The following is a 23,038-nucleotide window of genomic DNA, read 5'->3' as shown; positions in this document are numbered from 1 at the left end:
TCATGTTTTATTATTATTATTATTATTATTATTATTATTATTATTATTATTATCATCATCATCATCATCATCATCATCATCATCATCATCATCAATGCCATCATCACTACCATCATTAAATCTAGAATCCACAAGTGAGTAGGACCACACTATTTTGTTTTTGCTTCCTGACCTATATCACTCAATATGAGGATCTAGTTCTTTTCATTTCCTTGCAATTTACTTGATTTCATTGTTCTTCTCCCTCTGTCCTTACCAGTGAGCCAGAGCATTAGCAGCCCAGGAGCTTACTAAAAGAATTCTTTTTAAAGAGTCCTGATAGGACAAGACAAGGGCAAACTGAGCCTTCATCTCAGACTCAAAAGGGAAAGTCCTCCTTAGGGAGCACTATGCAAATTAGCAGGTGGGTGCAGCAGTGTAAAGGGAGCACAAGAAGAGCAAAGGCCTCTTGTGTGACAAACTGCAAATTATATCCACCTGGATATTATATTTCAGAGGCTCAGAAGGACAGATCTGTGTTTTTTTTATTAGAAATCAGAAGCATTATCTGGTTGGTGCTCCTGAGGCAGATGGAAGCCAGACAGACGAGATTGAGAGGGTTGTCAATGACCCCCCCTCTACCAAATCCCCCAGTGACTTTCAGAGCCTGGCTGTGGCTGAGATGCACTGTCAGCAGGCCGACCCACCAGGAGGGGCAGCTGACACAACTCAGCCTCTCATGTTTGTACTCCCCCAGGGAGGTTTATATTTGGTCTTATATCACCATGGGGGTTGAACTATTTATTACTCATTTGACAGTGGTAAGTAGCAATATCTTCAAACTGCAGGTTGCTGATAGTGAAAGTAGACTCTCTTCCCCATCCATTGCCACTAAATCTGGATGTCACACCAGACTGTAATTGGATGACCAATAAATCAAGAGTTTAGGAGCATCACCTTGTTTCTGAGGATGCCACTGTGAATCATCACTAATCCCAGATTGGATTTGCAAGTGATGGAGACTGTCTCCTACAGATGCACACAGAGAGGATGGACACTGGAAAATGGAGATGTCACATCTGGCACCTGATATTGAAAACATCAACCAAATATCCACAGAATCAATTATATTCTGGGAGTTTCCATGAGGAGTAAGGCATCTCTGTTTACCCTGGGCTCAATAAATTCCTAGTCTTGTCCTTCTTTATCTTTGGGTCAAAGCAGCAGGATCCCCTGAGCTAAACAGGGGCCCTCACTCATCCTGTGTGCTGACTGGGACGGACTGATGTACAGGGTGTGAGCAGACCATGAAGAATGGGTCAGGAAGTTGGCTGTGCGAGGGCACATGCAAATCCTCAGGAGCTGGGCACAGCTCCAGGACATGGACATGATGCCTGAGCTTTCTTGCTTGAGGCCCATGATCTAGGCATTCTAATACTTGGTTCAAAGAAGTGGAGAGTGTGGACATCCTTGTCTCTTTCCTGAATTTAGAGGAAATGTCTTTGGTATGACCTAAATGGCCATTTAGTATAATGCTGGCTGTAGATTTGTCATATACAGCCTTTATTGTATTGAGGGATGTTCTGTAGATTCCTAGTTTTTCCAGAGCTTTCATCATAAAGGAGTGTTGGATCTTGTCAATTTCTTTCTCTGCATCTATTGAGATAATTGTGTGGTTCTTATCCTTGCTCTTGTTTAATTTTATTAATTGATTTGCATATATTGAACCAGCTTTACATCCCTAAAAAGAATCCTGTTTGATCATGGTGTATGATTTTTTTGATGAGTTGTTTAAGTCAAGTGGCCAATATTTTGTTGAGAAGTTTTGCGACCATATTCATCAAAGAAATGAGTCTATCGTTCTCTTTCTTTGATGAGTCCCTGCCTGGTTTTGGATGAGGGTTAAGCTGGCTTCATAAAAAGAGTGTGATATTGAATTTTTGCTTTCAAGATCATTGAAGAGAATGTTGAGATTCCACCTCACCCCAGTTAGAATAGCTATAATCCAGAAATCTAATAACAAATGCTGGAGGGGATGTGGACAGAAGGGAACCCTCCTGTTGGTAGGAGTGTAAACTTGTCCAACCACTTTGGAAAGCAGTATGGAGGTTCCTCGAAAGACTCCACATAGAGCTCCACTATGACTCAGCAATCCCAACTTTTTGGCATTTACCCAAACAAACACAAACATGGTCATATCAAAGCTACCAGCACAACCATGTTTATCACATCATTTTTTTCCATAGTTAGGATATGGAACCAATCCCGATGCCCCTCAACAAATGAGTAGTTAAGAAAATGTGGTACATGTATACAATGAAATTCTATGCTTCCATCAGAAAGAATGACATTGCCCCATTTTTTAGGAAATTGAAAGGCTTGGAAAAAAATTATATCAAGTGGAGTAATCCAGGCCCAAAGAAACATAGGTCCCATGGCATGTGGAAGGCTTAAGTGGTAAAGGAAAATCTATCACTATTCATGCATGACATGGTCCAAATGGGGAGAATCAGTGGTTCCCCCTGAGCTAGTTTTTTTTTATTGTGAAAATACTGTACAGAGGGGTTACAATTACATGGTCAAGGTAATGAGTACATTTCTTATCAAGCATTGTTACCACCTGCTTTGTTTCCCTTAACATCTCTTTCCATCTGCACCACCCCCATTGCCACCCCTCGTGCCCTGCCCTGTGCCAAAAAAGTTCATTTGTTGACATAACATCTTGTACATCTCATTGTTGCAATGGGTCCACCTGTATCCCTATTTATACAATTTGTTTTTTCCCTTCCCCTCCACAAATTATACCAACATCATATACAGTGAAAACAGGGGTTATATTAATGGGGAGCGACCTTATAAAGCAACAAAATAAATTCTCATAAATATGTTAGAAACAATAGCACAAAAGAAGAAACATTTGAGTCCTTATCTTGGGGTCCATTTTGCCTAACATCAACTTATCTGAACATTTCTACTTGTCTCAGACATGTACTAGTTATTACAAATAAAGGAAACTATGGGACCTATGTTTTATGAGCCTGGCTTGCTTCACTTAATAAAATTTTTCCAGGTCTTTCCATTTCCTAAAAACATGGGGCAATGTCATTCTTTCTAATAGAGGCATAAAATTCCATTGTGTATATATACCACAGTTTCTAGATCCGTTCATCTACTGAGAGGCATCTGGGTTGGTTCCATATTTTAACTATGGTAAATAATGATGCAATAAACATAGTTGTGCTGGTAGGTTTAGTATGGTCTGGTTTGTGATCAATCGGGTAAATGCCCAAAAGTGGGACTGGTGGGTCATAGAGTAGCTCTATGTGCAGTCTTTTGAGGAACCTCCATACTACTTTCCAAAGAGGTTGAACAAGTTTACACTCCCACCAGCAGTACAGTATGGTTCTGTCCACATTCCCTCTAGCATCTGTTGTTATTAGAGGTTTTGGTGATAGCTTTTCTAACTGGGGTGAGGGGAATCTCCATGTTGTTTTGATTTGCATTTCTTTTTTGTCTATTTGTCATTGAGTCCCGATAACTTACAAGGTTATTAGTGTTGACTTCCCGAAGCCAGTGTGCTGGAAAAGTATTATAATTATAAAAAAGGAGCCTGTTATTCTCTGTGTGATTTCATCATTATTCTTAGTTACAGATGTCAAGTGCACTCAGTGCCAATGGACTTATCATGGGATGTGGATTTGTTCACAAATTATTGAGAAGTTTAAGGCAAAGGATCTAGAAACTCAGTTTTAACAGTTGAGTTGTACATGGAGCCATAGGGGGAAACCTTGCTCTATACTCACTTGCCTCCTGCAGAGAAGAGCTGCCACTCTCTTCCTACTCCCAGAATATGGAGTACGACCCCACGTCCTGGCCTCAGCACTCCTGCCTTATTCAAACCACATTTCATCCTCCTGAGGCTAAATAGATGAGTTTGGTATGTTATTCTACATCCTCAGCTTAGAAACTTATTTTCCCACACTTATAAAAAAATCTACTTCCCCACATTGTTATCTAACAAATTGCCATAGTTTCCACTACAATAATAGCCATCCCTCTCAACCCAGAGATGGTGATGCCAAATGCTCTCAGTACAGCATTCATCTTATATCATTGGTCAACGTTAGTTAGAACATGTTATAAAGATGTGTACTTAGCTTTTAATTGCTGTGACAAGACCTTAATAAAAAGCAACTTGAAGGGAAGAATTCTTTATTTTAATCTTAGATTAGAAATTTTACTCTGCCACATGGGCAGAGTCCAGTGGAGCTCACATCATGTCACCCAAGAAGCAAAGTGAATGTTCTCCTTCCTCCTCCTTGCTGTTTTATTGCACAAGAGACTGCATCCTATTGAAAGGAGCTGTGGACTATGAGGTGGATCTTCCTGTCTCACTCAATTCTCTCTAGAGAGTTTCTCACAGACAGGTTCAGAAATACACTTTCTTAATCTGCAAGCTATTCTACCCACTTGTCAATGCAGAAGAACTACTACAAAAGGTCATCCAAAGTATTTCTGTTTTCTTGAAATTTTCATGAAAATGGTAAGTGTAGAAATAAGATTATTTAGCAAAATATAGGTGAGCAATATAGAGGTTTCCTCAAAAGTTCCATGCTCTGCATTCTTACATTTCTGTCTTTAGGACAGGCTCTGGACAAACTAAACTATGTTTCATCAAATGCCTCATAATTTGTGTTTGTGTATGTGTGTTTGTGTGTGTATATCTACACATGATGCATCTTTCTCTTGATATTTATGAATATAAAGACATATGTATGTATGTATGCAGCAATAAATAAGTCTATATTCATGTTTTAAAACATATGGCCCAAAGGATATATGCCACTCATTTTTTAAACTGTGAACATAATGATATTTGATAAGTCTTCATTGTACATATAAAGTAACATTTTATTGCTCCATTTATATATTACCATACATTACTGTATATTACATTATATAATTCCATAATATTTGTAATAGTACTAGCTATTCCTTGGATGTTTCCATAAATGAACCATAATGTATTCTATTTATTCATATATTTTGTAGATTTTTTTTTCATTTCCCCTGTTTCCGATTGTTTTATAAATATCTATAGTGAAGCAATTGGTTTTTAACAAAAATAGTGTGCAATGAACTACTCGAAAACTTTTTGACATACAACACAAGTACGTATATTCATCAGCAATTCATACTTTTTTTGGTCACTCATGGAGCTTGAACTCAGGGGTAGCACTCTCCACTTTGAGCCACATGTCCACTTCTGGTTTTCCAGTGATAATTGGAGATAAGAGTCTCATGGACTTTCCTGCTGACATCCTCAGATGTCAGCCTTCTGAGTAGCTAGGATTTAAAGGAACGAGCCACCCGCTCAAGACTAGTCACACTCTTAATGACTGGTGATCTGACTGGAGCTCTTGTGTTGAAGGTCACTCAGCTTGCCTTTGACATGGATTTTGTTTGATCTTCCTCAGTGGCCAAAGAGTCACTTCTAGAGTTCATAAGAAACATCTAGAAATCAAGAACGAAATGTACACTATTACCTTTTGTACCTCAAATTGTACTGAGGTTCTCCAAATGCAATAAGAAAATCTAAAACTAACTGGAAAAAAAGCACAAAAGTCATGAAGCAGAAAAATGAAGTGGCAAGCTGTCTTTACTTGCTGATGAAATTTGTGCATAAAGTATTTAAAAATCTCAAATAAAATTTTGAAATAACTTCCGAGTGTCTCTCTGCACATTGTGAAAATCAATTCGAGATTAAATGAAACCAGAACAAAGGCGGAGTATTTCCTTGTTTATAGTCTGGAATGTCATTTTAATATTTCAACATTCAGCCCAGTGCCAGTATCGCACATCTATAATTATACTTACTCTAAAGATTGAGACATAGAAGCTCACTGGTCCAGGATATCCTGGGCAGGATTCATGTCCTATGATTCTAGGACAGCTCTTGCAAGAGGAAGCATGAAGAAAGCAGGTGGGGTAGCCTAGCCTTACACTTCTGCTTCTTGGAGTTTTATGTTATGGCTTGTATCACTGTGGGTGGGATAAAATGCTGTTGACAGTAATAAGTGGCAATGTCTTCAGGCAGCAGGCTACTGATGGTGAGAGCATACTCTGTCCCTGATACACTGCCACTAAATCTGGAGGGGATTCCGGATTGTAAAATGTTTGCATCATAGATCAGGAGCTTTGGAGCTCCCCCTGGTTTCTGCTGGTACCAGCTTAACCAACTGCTAATGTCCTGACTGGAACGACAAGTGATGGTGACTCTGTCTCCAGGAGATGCAGACAAAGTGGATGGAGACTGGGTCATCTGGATGTCACATCTGGTACCTGCCATTGGAAAAGTAATAAGTATACAAAGAATCAAGCATGTTATAAGAAACTTCATAAACAGCCACACATCACTGACTACAGCAGACTGAGGAGAACCTCATAGTCTTTTTTTACCTGTAATCCAGAGCAGCAGGAGCCCCAGGAACTGAGCAGGGGCCTTCATGTCCATGCTGTGTGCTGACTAGGACTGACTCTTGCACAGTATGTAAGTAGCTTTCAAGAACTGCTCAGGGCAGTGGGCTGTGCTCTGGGCACATGCAAATCAGTAGGGGTTGGAAGGGGCCAGGGCAGCTGCACCAGCATGCCAGATTTCAGTATCTCAGCCCAGACATAATGTCCCAAATACAAAAAACCATACCAGGGTAGCACTGATGTGCCTGAAGAGAATGTTCCTCTCTGGGGTTCAGGGGACAGAATACCTCTCGGGTTAAATACAATGAACTTTAATTTATACATGGGTCATGACATGCTTTTCATGATAGCATTTTATCTAAGTCATTTTTTCAAGCAAAAACAGTTCCAAAATGAGGAATTAATGATTTACATGGGATTTTCTAAGTCTTTGATTTCCTTGAACCCATTTGTTAATCATGGACACAATCACTCAATTTCTCAAGCTACATGGGTATCTAGGTTGATAGAGAGATTGACAGTTAAATAAATAGATGATAGACAAGTATCAACTAAGATTTAATGAAAGACAATGAAAAGTACGATATTAAAGTATGTGCAGTATTGTGCTATGATGTACAATGTACAGGCTAGCCATTGGGTTTTGCTATCAACTCCAGGTTGCTGTCCTCTGTTTCTGAATGCACTTTCCCACCACCATCACCCAGTAGACTTAACATCAGACCTGGCTACAGGCATAGCCATATTATCATTGTACATTTCTGAGCTGAAAGTCTCCTGAAGTCTTGATGACATTCATGCCTTATTGTTCTTAATCTAACTTATTCCTCCTCAGAACCTGAGCTATTCTCTAAACCAAGGCTGAACTAAACTTCAATTTACTCTGTAAATTCCTACAGTACCTCCCATTTAATGGAATTTGTAATTAAAGAAGTTTTCAGTGATTGAACTTAGAGTTTATGATATAAACAAGCTCTGAAAGGATGACATGTAGCATAGTGAAGTATGAAGTGGGACACCGGAGCTGCAAAGCCCAGAGAAGACAAGGGAAAATGCAACAGGTGATGAATCCAGAGTATGATGAGGAAGGCTCCCACCTGGAGTCCAGCATGTGAGGAAGCTGTTCATCCTAGTGCTGGATGTCACAACTGGGAAGACAGGGACAGGACATTTGCTTGACAATGAATCCACCATCTTATTGTGAGTCCAAGCAGTTGCTGCAGGTGCACGAAGATAGCAATGCTCCCCAAAGGCCAGTAGCTCACAGACCAGGCATTGCCAAAGTCAGAGTCCATCTGTACCAGGCCCTACATGACAGGTACCTATAGCAACCCTGCTAACTGCACTATTTCACACACTATTGGAGTCAAAGCAGATTATAGAAATAAATTCTGTTTTCCTCTCCCCCTTCCACATAATGAGTAGAGCTTTGATGCTGGACCTGGCTTATGGTAAACATGCACTCCTGGTGCAGACAAGGTCTCCTGATTATCATTCCTCTGATGTGGGTTTGAGAGAAGAGCAATTAGATGAATAGCTCTCAGTTGCAGGTGGAAGAAGAGTGGATATGAGGATGGAGAAAGAATCACCCCACTAATTATGAAATAAGACAGTCAGTCCTGGGCTGGGAATGTGGCTTAGTGGTAGAGTGCTTGCCTAGTATGCATGAAGCCCTCAGTCCAATTCCTCAGTACCACATACCCAGAAAAAGCCAAAAGTGATGTTGTGACTCAAGTGGTAGAGCACTAACTTTGAGCACAGAGAGGGCCAGAGATAGCATCCAGGCCCTGAGTTCAAGTACAGGACTGGCAAAAAAAGACAGGCAGTCCCAGCGATCTAAGGTGGAGTAAGCCAGACCCAAGGAAATATAGGTCCCATCGTTTCCCTCATTTATAATAATTCATGTGTGTAGAGGACAGTTTATCAGATGACCAGGAAAAAGCTCAAAAGCCAGGTACATATGACCATATAACATGATGCTAAGCGAAATGAACCCCAAGATATGGACACAAGAGGTCTTTCTTTATTGTTGTTATTTTTAATGTACTATGTGATTATTTTGTTTCCTTTGTATGTTCTTCTTCCTATGGTATATCCCCTGTTGTTACTGTACTTGATTTTGATACCCTGCATCTTGTATATACATTTGTCTAATTTGGGGACCGGAAGGGGAATAACAAAATTGTGAAACAAAGACATAGGATGACACATTGCAACATATTCACAAGAGAGTTTATTGGAAATGAACTTTATAACTTCAGGGGAGCGGGGGGAAGGGGTGGGGGAAGGGGTGAGGGTGGTGGAGGAGGAAAAGGATAGAGGGAATAAAACTTGGGAAAAGGTAACAATGCTCAACAGGAAATATACTCACTGCCTTACTCATGTAAATGTAACCCATCTGTACAGCATTTTTTACAATAAAATAAAATTTACAAAAATAAGGTTGCAACAAAAGGTGAATATGAGCTCCAAATAACACAATTGGAAATGCAATCCTCCAAATCTCACCCCCCATTCCATAGCTTAGGAAAAAAGCTACACAGCACTGTGTGCACCAGTATCAGCTTAGAAGGGGTCTTGTGAACTTTTTGTCCAGGATGGCCTTCAAACCAAATATTCTCAACCCTCAATTAGGTAGAATTAGAAGTGGGAGCCATTGGTGCCTTTTAAAATTTTATTTTATTGCAAATATGCTGTGTAGATGAGTACATTTATTGTCGAGCACTATTAGCCTCACCTTTGTTTTTCTCCTCCTATCCTTTGAATGAAGTCTGAAAAAGTTAGTCCAGAAGTTTTAATGAGAAAAATGTCTGGACATATATGACTTGAGTGACCCCTAGTGTTTTGCTGGTATAAGGACCAGATGATTGTAAATACCATTGAATTCAGGAAGCTATACTGTCAAATTCCAGTTCTTCTCAATTAGAATTAGTAGGAATTTCCATTATCTTGACATATTTCTCTAAACTAATTTACTGTCTTGACCAAAGTCTTCTTTATCTTACCATGGTGATGGAAGTGTTCCTTTATTTTCATTATACCCTGTAAATTTTTGAAATGACAAGCATTATTAAGAACTCATCACACAGCACTATTTTAAAAGAAATCAAACAGAAAGCATATATTTGCATAAATTCCTACCAAATAAACAAATCCTATTTATTTTCAAATTCGGATGGTAATATTGTCAGAATAATGTATTGATATATTGTTTGATTACATTTTTATTTTTGTGATGATCATAAAAAATGCAATCACTTTAAACCATTATTGAAAGGGATTTTTAACCCCGTTATAACGCTGATGTCATGGAAGTAGCAACTAATTACTCTGCCTACACAAAATATTTAAAGAATAAAATAAAGTTGTATATTAATGTCATAACCAGAAAGCAGAAGAAAAAGGACCAGTGAGTTTAAGACATCACAGTAAACATCATTGGTTCTATTTAAGCTGATGGTCACTAAGTTTTTATTTTCCCCAATTATTTGATAAATTTATATTCGACACAAGGTTACATTTGGTGTGGAAACTTCTGGGGGGTAAAGGTAAAAGGAAACATCTGAGCCGTAATCCAGTATATGCTTTGTTACAGGGTCAGTGTCTGCTATGGGATATTAACTAATGACAGTGTGCAAGAAGGCTGCTGGTGGTTATGGAGAAAGATAGAATCTTGCACAGGCTCAGGTGTCTTTGCTTCCTATGGTTACACAGATCATTCCTAATGCAGATCTGACTGATGAACATGGATTTCTACTGCCTCTGCTCCATGTTGGGAAAACCCTGATGGATCTTCAGTTATCATGTCACAGCATGCATGCAGCATGTTTATAAACCCAGCTGTGTGGGCTGTGCTAGTCCACCCCTTGAAGAAGAAAGCATTTGGAAGCTCTTTTTACCTGCAGTGAGGGGAGTGACAGAGTATCAGGTTTCTTTGCATGGGATCAGCACAGGACATTGTTAGCTACAATGCATTACACTCCTGTGAATCTTGCAGATGTTCAGACACTATATGAGAGTCAGACTACTGCCTCTTCATCATTCATTGCTCACAAGAAATACCCTTGACCTCTTTTTGCTCTCATGTCATTGACAGCCATCACATTCCCACCAGAGCCCACTGAATGAAGGCATGAAGTCAATAGTAGCTAACACCTCTCTATATCCTACATGCCAATCTCTGGCATTCTAGGGAAAATGAAAGGGGGACTTTGCAATACCAGTGCTGTTGGAGCCTTTCCCTCTTGATGTATATGACCCTTACAAAAGCCATATGTTTCTTAATGCCCACCTAATAATTGCCTAAGTCTTGCTCTTGGTTTAGGGAACTCCATATTCTGTCCCTTGAGTATGGCCTTATTCAGCAACCTGGAAGTTCTTACCAGTAATGCTAAACATATTTGTCAAAGAGAAATTAATTTTCACTTCTTCAGCCAAGCAAGAAGGAACCAGGATTAGGATAGACCTAAAACCCTGGACTAGTCATGATCTATTACAAAACAATGACTCCCAAGTAAGATTCAAATCAACATCACATCACTGAGTTTGGAAACATAGAGAGGAAGAGAGAAGAAGAGATCAAAAGTTCCACTAGGAATGTAAGAATGCCAGAAAGTCCTGACACCTGATGAATCACAAAGGACCCTATGAAAAAGGCAGTGTCTTCATTCAAGTCCCTATCTTATATTTCAATCAATTGGAGCCTTATAATGTCACAACAATAATCAGAGCATCTTGTCAACAAGAAAGAATTTGGAGACCCAGAAAAAGTGGTATAACCCTTTGATATATTTCATTGCTCTCAGAAATTAGACCTCTCACATAGTGCTCCTTCAGTCATTCTGACAGAGTGGACAATTCAAATATCAAATTTCCTTGGGGGAATGAGGGAGAATGATGGAGGGGCTGACATGATGTATTGAACTAATAAACTGATTTGGAGAATGATACCTTCTTATGCAAAAGTTTAAAATAATAAAAAAAAACATAATTTACAATTGTTTTCATCATCATTACCCTGTGGCAACAAAAGTTTCAAACTAAAAAGTTCAAGCCTAAATTTCATAGCCTCTGTGTGTTTCTTTCTTTCTTTCTTTCTTTCTTTTTTGTAATGTGAGAATACCGTACAGAGGAGTTACAATTACATGGGCAAGATAATGGGTACATTTCTTATCAAGCATTGTTGCCTTCTCTTTCTTTCCCCTTCTCATCCCTTTCCATACTCCCGCCCCACCCGAACCTCCCCCCACCACCCCATCAAAGTTGTAAAGTTTGTTTGTCATCATAACGACTTGTACGTCTCATTGTTGCAATGGGTACACCTGTATTCCTAGTTAAACGATTTGTTTTTTCCCTTCGCATCCACAAATTATACCGAGATCAAATACCGTGAAAGCATGGGTTATACCGTGGGGGAGGGACATACAAAGCAACATAGAAATCATCTTATAAATAAGTTAGAAACAATTGCCTGAAAGGAAAAAATAACATTTGAATACTTATCTTGGGGTTCATTCCCCTAACATCAACTTATCTGACCTTTTCTGCTTGACTCAGATATATACTAATTATTGCAGATAAGGAAAACCATGGGACCTATGTTTCTTTGGGCCTGGCTTACTTCACTTAATATAATTTTTTCCAAATCTTTCTATTTCCTAACAAATGGGGCAATGTTATTCTTTCTGATGGAGGCATAGAATTCCATTGGGTATATATATCACATTTTCTTGATCCATTCTACTACTGAGGGGCATCTGGGTTGGTTCCATATCTTAGCTATGTAAATAATGCTGCAATAAACATACTCGTGCAGGTAGCTTTAGTGTGGTCTTGTTTGTGCTCATTTGGGTAAATGCCCAAAAGTGGGATTGCTGGGTCATAGTGGAGCTCTATGTGGAGTCTTTGAGGAAACTCCATACTGTTTTTCAAAGTGGTTGAACAAGTTTACGCTCCCACCAACAATGTAGTAAGAACTCTAATAAGAACAGATGCCGGAGGGGATGTGGACTCTGTGTGTTTCTTCATTGGATCTATCCTGTTCAGAGGATAGATCACAGCAGTAGTCCATTCCCTAGGTCCACAGTGGGGCCAACCCTGCTGCAGGGAAAGAGAGCTCAGTTGTTCCTCTATTCTTGTTTCACTTCAGGTTTGAAAGCCTGCAAAACTGCCCACTTTTGGCAGGACCACTAGATAGTATGTTGATTAGCAACAAAATGTTTAGGTGATGTTCTTGGAGTAAACTGGCTTCCCTCGCTCCTGTGTGGAGTGGCTACTCTTGCTGATAATTTTAAATATGGATAACAGGCAGAAAAGTGCACAATCTGGAATATCAAAGTACACAGTCTTAGGAACTGTTATGGAGTAGATTCCTGCAAAGCTTCAAGAAACAGATCCAACAAGGCCACTGTTCATTAAGCCTGTGGAAGGGACCCCAACATCTGTGGTTTCAGTTTCAGGCAACTCCCTAGGGAAGAAGGATATTCCTGTAACTCAGAAGGATTACAACTCTGCAGCAGTACAGATACCAGAGACCAGGGCTCTTGGCCTGCAGCCTTTCCTGTATGGACTATATCACCATTTGTATTTCTTGAAGATTCATCCATTCTGTTATCTCAAACCACCAATTTGATCTTGGATATAGATGCAATGCATATTGTCCCATATACAAATTCACATTTTGTGAAACATCAGGAGAAATACATGACCACAGAATACATTGCAACCATATACTTTACAAACAAAAATTACTTATCTCAATTCAGATGATGGGAAAACCCAAACCCACTTGGTTGTTCTCCTTCAGAAGTCTCAAGTGTAATCCCAGGACTAAATTATAATGATGAATCCAAAGTAGTATTTCATTTATAGACTTTTAAAGAAAATAATAATCTTGTTATTTGCAATAGCTACTATAAGTTTAGGAAAAGCAGAAAAGATCAAAAGCTATGAACATATGATCATATAAAATGATATTAAGTAAAATAAACCCCAAGATAGGGTCACAAATGTTTAAATAGGAATACAGGTTGACCCATTGTAACAATGAGATGTACAAGACACTATGTTGAATATGAACTTTACAACTTGGCCGGGGTGGGGTGGGGGGGAATGGCAAAGGGGAGGAAGTGGAAGGGTGGGGAGGGGTGGGGGAGATTAGTTGAGGACTTGGGGAAGGAAGGGATGGTAGGGAAAAATAAAGGAGGAAGCATCAATGCTCAATAGGAAATGTGCTCATTACCTTACTCATGTAACTGTAACCCCTCTCTACAGTATTTTTACAATAAAAATGTATTAAAAAAGATGACTACTGACAGATTACATATGGGACCCATGTTTTTCCTTACTAAATCTCCACAATCTAGGTTCTCCAGATCTTCCTTTAAGACCAAATCTGTAAATGTTTAACTACGTGATTTAATACACTGTTACTTTGTTGCCTGTGGATAAATTAGAACAGAACAGAAAAAAAGTGGAATGATGTGATCCAATAGAGAAGGTTGAGCAGATTAGTACACAAGACAACATTCCCATCTGCCTTTAAACTTCCTTTCAACACTAGGCAAACTCAGTTTGTAAGAAGGCAAGTTAGCGTAGCCAGTCTACAGGACAGTAAGGAAGTTACTAAAATACCTAAAAAGAGACATACCATAAGATATGGAAACAACCCAGATGCCTCTCAGTAGATGAATGGATCAAGAAAATGTGGTCTATATACACAATGGAATTCTATGCCTCCATCAGAAAGAATGACATTGCCCCATTTGTTAGGAAATAGAAAGGCTTGGAAAAAATTATATTGAGTGAAGTAAGCCAGGCCCAAAGAAACATAAATCCCATGGTTTCCCTTATTTGCAATATCTACTATATGGATGAGTCAAGCAGAAAAGGTCAGATAAGGTGATGTTAGGAAAATGAACCCTAAGATATGCATTTAAATGTTTTTTTTCTTTCATACATTTATTTCTAATGCATTTATAAGATTATTTCTTTGATGCTTTGTATGTCCCTCCCCCACAGTATACCCCCTGCTTTCACTTTATTTGATGTTGTTATAATTTGTGGAGGGGAAGGGGAAAAACAAGTCATTTAAATAAGGATACAGGTGGACCTGTTGCATCAATAAGTACAAGTTGTCATGTAGAAGACAAACTTTACAACTTTGGTGGAGGGGAGGGTTGGGAGGGGGGGAGGCTGGGAAGGGAATGGAAGGGTAATCAAAGGAGGAGGCTACAATAATTGACAAGAAATGTACTCACTATCTTGCCCATGTAATTGTAACCCCTCTGTATACTATTTTCACAATAAAAAAAATAAAATTAAAAAACAACAACAAAAAAGAGACATACCAGATGTCTTGGCTACCTCACTCCCGGGAAACATCTGAAGGAAATAAAGCCAACACACAAAAGTGATATTTATAAAGGAATTTCTACATATATAGATTTATTGTGATACTGTTAGCACTAGAGAAAATTTGAAATTGATCAAGTGTCCTAGAATCAATTAAAAGTAGTAATGAACTGGTCCATATATGTATATATGTCTGTGTGTATATATATTTATATATATATATATACATATATATACGTATATATGTACATATATCTCTCTATGTACATATATATGTATATATATACATGTATACAACATATTTAAAGAAACAGAAAATCCTGTAATCCGCAGCAAAATGAATGGAAGAGGACATTCTGTTAAAACAGGTAAAACAAGGAGGCTGCAATGCTTGGTAAGAAATGTATGCATTATCCTGCCCATGTAATTGTAACCCCTCTGTACAGTATGTTCTCAAATAAAATAAAATTAAATTAAAAAAAAACAGGTAAAACAAAAGGCCATTATGTATGGTCTTTCTCATTCAAACAAACTTAAAGCAATTAAAATAGAAGAGTAATTATGTGGGCCAAAAACGGGCTCCAGTTCAGGAGGCAGGAAGGTGAGCACAGGGGAAAAGTAGAAGGACGTGATCAATGTACATAATAGATGTATATGGAGAATCCCAGAATCTTATTAATAGATACTGCTAAAATATGTTAATACAATAGATATCAGAGAAGTAATGACTAAATCTGAAACAATGAATCTGTTCTTTGTATTATAAATAATTCCTGATGGTAACTCATACATCTAATACTAGCTATTCTGGAAACTGACTCTCATGATCCTAGTTCAAAGCTGGCCTGGGCAGGAAACTTTGTGAGACTCTTAGCTACAATTTACCACCAGAACACCAGAAATGGAGCTGTGTCTCAATAAGTTGGAGTGCTAACCTTGAACAAAAAAACTCAAACACCAAGATTGCAATAACAATAACAAAAACCATTGCTGCTTAGACATCTATTACTTGTGTTATTGTTTTATGCATCTCAGGTGTTGACACAATTCACACTCTTCAAGTCTATATTGTCTATATATGAGCAGATCTGTCAGCAGGTGGAGGCACCAGGAGAAGCAGCTGGGGCAGCTCAGACTCTCACTTCTGTTACCCTGGGAGGTTTTTGTCATGGCTTATCTCACTGTGGGAGGAAAGTAGAGATCCTGTTGACAGAGGTAAGTGGCAACATCTTCAGGCTGCAGGCTGCTGATGGTGAGAGAATAATCTGTCCCAGATCCACTGCCACTGAACCTGGATGGAACACTCGATGCCAAATTACTACTACCATAGATCAGGAGTTTAGGGGCTTTCCCTAGTTTCTGCTGGTACCAGGCTAAATTGCTATAAATGTTTCCACTGGCTCTGCAAGTAATGGTGGCTGTGCCTCCTACAGATGCAGACAAGGTGGATGGGGACTGGGTCATCTGGATGCCACACCTCGCATCTGGCAGGGGAAACATGAAACAAATATCCACATTATTAACTGAATTATAAGAAAGCTCTCCTGAAAAGTAAAGCATCATGGATCACACTGAGGAATTTTAATGCCCAATATTCTTTATCCTTACCTGGGAGCCAGAGCACCAAGAGCCCCAGGAGCTGAGCAGGGATCGTCACATCCATGTTGTGTGCTGACTGGGACAGACTGCTACACTGACTATGAGCAGCCTATGAAGAAGTCCTGACGGCAGTGGGCTGTGCTGCTGGCACATGCAAATCATCAGCATCTGGACAAGGTTAAACACAACTGTACGGCTGCCTCATCTCAGTAGATCTACACAAATTTGAGTCTCAGGAGACTTAGGTCAGGCAACAGTCTGTATTGTAGCCACAGAAGAGAATCAGCACATTTCTTTCCTGTAGGTGGAGCACACCACTGATCCCATTGAGGATAAAAATCTCTTTTCTTTTTATTTCTTTATCTGAGACAAGACCTATCCATCAAAAGGTTAGTTCCAGAAATTTACATACGTTTGTACAATACTCATTTGGCACAGGCATTTATTATCCAGAGCAGGAATTTTGGGAATTGCTCTGTTTTACTGATCATCTTTATGTGGCAATTTGTCAGCACTGCTGCCCTGTAATGCGATCCTTAGAGATGAAATAAGAATGTAAAGCTATTACATTGATTAGAAAATAGTTAACCTTGTGACTTGTGCAGCACAGCCTTGTTTTCTCCTATATCTCTGAATTTCTTGCATCAGCAGATACATAAAAGCAAGACATTTTCTTCTCTTCAAACCTGACCAATCTTTTCCACCATCCTAGGGGTGTGTATAGTTTATAATGTCCATTATTGAGGTCTTCATATTCCTTCTGGGTTTTAAACATCTTAACCAAAGCTACTGTGTTTGAATCAGAGATTCTCCTTGAAAAGAAGGATAAACTTGGGTTATGCTGAAGCCTACTGAGTTGCCTAAACTTGCATATATTCCTTTCATTTGGTAGTCTCTTCTATTTGAGAAGAGAACACTGTGTTTAACAGCTGGGTTAAAGATATTGGGCCCAAGTAGAGCAAGTAGAACCATGGAAAGGAAGATCATGTTGGAATTTTTTTAACAAAATCTAGGAGCCAGCAGTACATGGAAATGTCATTCATATTGAGAGGAGTCAACATGGGGCTTAGAAGCAAGAGTGAGGAGAGCTGATTGTCTATGCCAGGGAGAAAGAGCATTGCAGGCTGCATTGAAGGTGCTGAGGTGGAATGAGACACGAGGACATCCTTATGGGCCTGTGCAGTTGTCAGGGCCCACAAATCATTACTGCATGGGATGCAAAGTTGACTCATCTCAGCAGTGTTATCCAGTGTGAGTAATATATGAGCAAATATGTGAGGGGGGATGTATGCTGTGATCATGTAAGTGACAGTGACAGCTGGTATTTCTCATCATCCAAAAAAGTTGATCATGTGGCTAAATTCTTGAGGGAAAGTATTATAATCTAACTACAGGAGAACTTTGTCTAAGAATGTATTTCAGAATAACCTATTGCTGTGCATTCAGGTGGACAAATCACCATAAATTCACACATATATGTATGTATATGTAAGACTAGATGAATGAATGAGTGGATGGATAGTTTTTCACAGCCTAGAAATAATGATGCTCTAGTTCCATTAATAGATAGCACCAAAGCTGGGCGCTGGTGGCTCATGCCTGTAATCCTAGCTACTCAGGAGGCTGAGATCTGAGGGTCACCGTTCTGCCCAGCCCGGGATGAAAAGTCCGTGAGACTCTTCTCTCCAATAAACCACTCAAAAACTGGAAGTGGTGCTGTGCCTCAAGTGGTAGAGCCCTTGCCTTGAGCTGAAGAGCTCAGGGACAGCGCCCAATCCCAGAGGTCAAGCCGCCCCCACTTCGACAAAAAAAAAAAAAAAAAAGATAGCACTATCACTAATGCACCTGTAAACTTTCTCCAGTAAATGAAACAAGTGACCCTTGTGGAAATAATCCGGTTTTTTTAAGCAAAACTAGGAAAGTGTAAGATAATTTTGGACCATTTTATGCCCAAAACAAAAAAATTCCTGGTGTGTGAGATAAAGGAAAAAGTGGAGAGAATCAGCTAGCAAGGGATGCCCACTAGCCGATTTCATGGAATCAATTGTTAATCCTTGGATTCACCATGATATTTTCATAAGGAATGTGATATTCTAAAATGATCAAAAACTTCTCCACACATTTTCATAAATTGCAAAAGGGAAAGAATTGTTATACACCAGAGAAATCTGGCAGCCATCACCTAGTCTGGAATTGAAATGAAGATCACCATTAATGATGATTCAAACCATGGGTCTGTTAAGAGTCACCATAAAAAGAACACAGTGGCACTTCTGGTCTTTGCTCACATATATATGCACTATTGAATATAACCTGGAGGAAAACTGCATGAATCTAGTTTGAGAGACATTCAGGAGAAACAAAAGGTAATTCAAGGAGGAGCTCAAACAAAACTTAATCCAGGGGTTCATTTGTTATAGCAAGATATGATTTTTTCCTACCTCTCTCCTCTGTCCTCCTGTATCCTACTTCTGTAATTAGGAGAAGGATTTTCCTTGTTGTTAACAAATTGTATGACTGTGTATTCTCCTTGCCACCCACAGGCTTCTATCTACCACTAGGATCTGTTTCTCTCCATGAGGTCAAGACAGGTAAGATCAACTTGGACAAATGTAGGAGACAATCACTGCCCAGGGAATGTCTTCTCAAACAGGCAATCAGCTGTCCTGCAATGGGGTTAATTTAAACATCCTTAAAAGCAAACTGCATACAAACAATAGTTGTGCATAACAGATGCATTGGAAGAGCAAACATATATGTGTATTCTTTCATCTATGACCAAGGCCATAAATTATAGATTAAAGAAGGAAAGTAAGTTACATTTTGAAGGAAGTATCATTATGAATCTTAGGAATATAATTGATCAAACATAATTTCTCTCCCTTTGCCTGTGAACAAACCACTTAAAATGAAGATTGGTTCTCTTCATTAACAGAGATATTAAAAATGGTCTAAGATGCTCTGTTACAAGGGAATCCAGGTTTGTTTTGAATAGAGAGTCAGAGTCTGGTTCATGTTACTCATCTGTGTGTTTGCTGATTTCCAATTGCATGGGCATGATGGCATGAAAAATTAATATCCTTATTCAGAAGATGAGTTAGTTAAATGGGCTTCAGTGAGATCACACAGGATATATTTAATGAACCACAGATGTTCAATTTTAACTTATTTCTTCTTCCTCTCGTTCTAATCATGCTAAGAGGTGAAGAGACAAAATGTGTTCCCAATGCCCACTACCCTCTTTCCTTGAGTAATAGTGTTGCTAGAGAGAGTGGTGAAAGGGGAGCAGGTGGGGTGGGATGGCTGGAGTCTCAGGAAACAGGACAGCATGAGAAGTATTTGTGCACTCCTGATCAATGGTTGTTTTTCTTCTCTTGTGAATGTTCTGTCCCAAAGTTTCCCTCCAAGTCATTTCTGATGAGATTTTTTATTTTTCTTCCTTTAAAGAATAGTATTAGAGTAACTGTACAAAGTGCTTTTATTGGGATATTTACAAGATGATTATAATATACATTGATCAAAATTCAAAACATATATTATTCTTTATTCACATACATTTATATGACATTTATGCCTATATACCACATATGTTACATATTCCATATAGGACACCCAGGTCACATATGTCACATGTGTTACCTTCATTACAAGCACCACATATGCCACATATTTGCCATATGCATGTTGCATATGCTATAGTCACACATGTCAAATATGTCACGTGTGTTATATATGTCACATATGTTTCATGTGTATTGGCGTGTGCATTATTTGCACGTTTATATGCTAATATATGAGTATATTGTCCTAAATACATTAATGACATATGTATATATTCTGAGTATATGTTTGATGTATATATAATGTTCCCCCAACTGAACTTCAGAGCCTGGCTGTAGCTGCAAAGCACTGTCAGCAGGTGAAACCACAAGGAGAAGCAGCTGGGGCAGCCCAGCCTGTCACTTCTGCTTCCCTTGGAGGTTTATGTGATGGCTTGTACCACTGTGGGAGGGTAACTATTACCCTGTTGACAGTAGTAAGTTGCAAAGTCTTCAGGCTGAAGGCTGCTGATTGTGAGAGTGAACTCTGTCCCAGATTGCCTCCCACTGAACCTGGATGGCACCCCGGATTCCAATCTGTTTGCCCAGTAAATTAAGAGTATAGGAGCTTTCCCTGGTTTCTGCTGATACCATTGTAAAACATTGCTAATACCCTGACTGGCCTTGCAGGTGATGGAGACTCTGTCTCCTACTGATGCAGACAGAGAGGATGGAGACTGGGTCATCAGAATGTCACAACTGGTACCTGATAATGGAAACAAAAGACAAATATCCACCCAATTAGTTATACTGTGAGACCTTCCATGAAGACCCAGGCTTCTAGACCTAGACTTCTCCCACAGGGTGGAAGAAGTACTATCCTTCCTTACCTGGGAGCCAGAGCAGCAGGAGCCCCAGGAGCTGGGCAGAGGCCCTCATGTCCATGGTATGTGTTGACTGGAACTGACTGATACACAGAATTTGAGCAGCCTTAAGGAAGTTCTCAGGCCAAGTGGGCTGTGCTCTGGGCTCATGCAAATCCTCAACTGCTAGGCAAAGCAACAGAGCCAGCACAGATGCAGGGTGGTGGAAATCAAGGTCAAAGCCCAGAACTAAAGTTATCATGTGTCCCAATGAGACCTGCACATCACAAATTTGTCCTTGAAAAATGTTTTTCCAAAGACAGAATGACTCTTTTACTGTTTTTTAAAAAGTTTATTTTTATGGGTTGGGAAGGTGGCTCAGTAGTAGAGTGCTTGGGGAAGGTGGCTCAGTAGTAGAGTGCTTGCCTCACATGCATGAGGCCCTGGGTTCAAATCTTCAGCATCACAGAAGCAGAAAATGCTGGAAGTGGCACTGTGGTTCAAGTGCTAGCCTTGAGCTAAAGAGCTGAGGGACATCACCCAGGTCCAGAGTTCAGGCCCCATGACCGACCAAAAAATTTTTCAAGTATATTTTGCTTTCAACATGATCTATATTAGGATATTCGCAATAGCTTTTTCATGTCAGTCACTCAGAAAAAAAATCAGAATGAAAATAATTTTAGAAGACTGCTGCCTTGGCACGAGATATCTGAGTTTTTTGTTTTTCTGCCCTACCCCAAAGTGTAGTTAATCATAACCAGCATTACCCAGAAGTTGATAAGTGATAACACTGATCATAGGTAGGTAGGTAGGTGGCTAGGTAGAAGTAGATAGGTAGGAATGTATGGAGTTAAGGAAGTAGAAAAAAATAAAAAAAATAAAATAGATTAAAGCAAGGAAGCAAGGATACAAGGAAGGAAAATCTAGATAGCTACCTAGGTAGCAGGATGGATTTAAATTTTTTTTAAATACCATGTTAAAACAAAACAAGTGCAACAAAACTCATGCTCTGCAATGTAGAGACCAGCCCATGGTGTTTGCAATGCTGCCCTGTGTACTCCTGATGAATATTGGCTTTTCTTCTCTTGTGAATATTCTTTCCCAAAGCCTCCCTCCAAGTCATTTTTCATAAGATCTTTTTTTTTTAATTTTCAACCTCATATGAAGGAAAGAACTTGGTTCTATTTCTTGCTTTGTAACAATTATTCTTTTCAACACCAGTCATTTTCTAAGCTTTTCAGTGCAGTATGTCTCCTGTCTTTATTATCTGAAACCGTGGCCCCTCAGAAACTATGTTGTGCTCTAAACCATGGGCTCACACTTACTTTAGTCTACTCCATTCCATACATCTGAATATCCTTATATCCCCCTCCAGATTCTCTAGTGTCTAAGTGATGGTGTTTTCAATGAGACACAATGAGATACAAACAGGCAAACAAATGGGGTGAAATGCAACATGACCAAGATTGAGGATGAGGAACTGGAGCCACACAGTATGCAGAGGACATCTCCAGGCAGTAAGGACAAAGACCACAGGCAGTGAAGCTAGAGTGAAGTGAGGAGGGTTCCCACATGGACTTTATTCATTATTATGTCCAAACAAGAGCAGAAACTGGATGGCCATTTGGAAAACTTTTACTTACACTTGGCTGAAAACTGTGACAATGTATTAAATGGGTGAGAATTAGAAAAAGAAATATGTCTCCTAAAGGTGGCTCTGATACAATAAAAAATGTATGTTTGCTCTTCCTCCTCTGCCCATGACATGAAAGCCTAGAAATCCCTTGGAATTTAAGAGAGAGAAAGAGAGAAAGAGCGAGAGAGAGAGAGAGAGAGAGAGAGAGAGAGAGAGAGAGAGAGAGAGAGAGAGAGAGAGAGAGAGAGAGGGAGGGAGAGAGAGAGAGAGAGAGAGAGAGAGAGAGAGGAGAGAGAGAGAGAGAGAGAGAGAGAGAGAGAGAGAGAGAGAGAGAGAGAGAGAGAGAGAGAGAGAGAGAGAGAGAGAGAGAGAGAGAGAGAGAGATGGATGCTTGGGCAGGGATGTGAATAAAGACTGAAATCCAACAATCTTTGTTACACAGTGTTTTCCTACGAGGGAAGCACAGGTAATATGCCCCGTGAGGATAGATAACCACATGACATTGCCTCCTAAGACTTTTTTTTCTCTAAAATCCAGTTAGTGAGGCTGAACCTAATCTATGGAATGTGATGGGAATCAACATCCTCAAAACT

At 39.4% G+C, this 23,038-nt stretch overlaps 3 gene segments (V, D, J or C); all 3 read right to left on the bottom strand.

Annotated features, from left to right (window-relative positions):
• Positions 1 to 6,493, bottom strand: LOC138804378 (immunoglobulin kappa variable 1-39-like). The segment is given in 4 exon segments: positions 1 to 121; positions 5,526 to 5,584; positions 6,023 to 6,321; positions 6,439 to 6,493. Coding segments are annotated over 4 exon segments (534 nt in total).
• A 9,443-nt stretch (positions 6,494 to 15,936) lies between these two features.
• LOC138804226 (immunoglobulin kappa variable 1D-13-like) lies at positions 15,937 to 16,480 on the bottom strand. The segment is given in 2 exon segments: positions 15,937 to 16,292; positions 16,417 to 16,480. Coding segments are annotated over 2 exon segments (366 nt in total).
• Positions 16,481 to 20,389: 3,909 nt separating this feature from the next.
• Positions 20,390 to 20,891, bottom strand: LOC138804377 (immunoglobulin kappa variable 1D-13-like). The segment is given in 2 exon segments: positions 20,390 to 20,712; positions 20,837 to 20,891. Coding segments are annotated over 2 exon segments (378 nt in total).
• Positions 20,892 to 23,038: the final 2,147 nt, after the last annotated feature.

The sequence above is a fragment of the Dipodomys merriami genome, unplaced genomic scaffold, assembly GCF_024711535.1.
Source record: "Dipodomys merriami isolate MVZ:Mamm:240054 unplaced genomic scaffold, mDipMer1.0.p SCAF_36, whole genome shotgun sequence".
Lineage (NCBI taxonomy): Eukaryota > Metazoa > Chordata > Mammalia > Rodentia > Heteromyidae > Dipodomys > Dipodomys merriami.
Note: the sequence above shows the minus strand (reverse complement) of the source record. Positions and strands in the feature narration are given on the sequence as shown.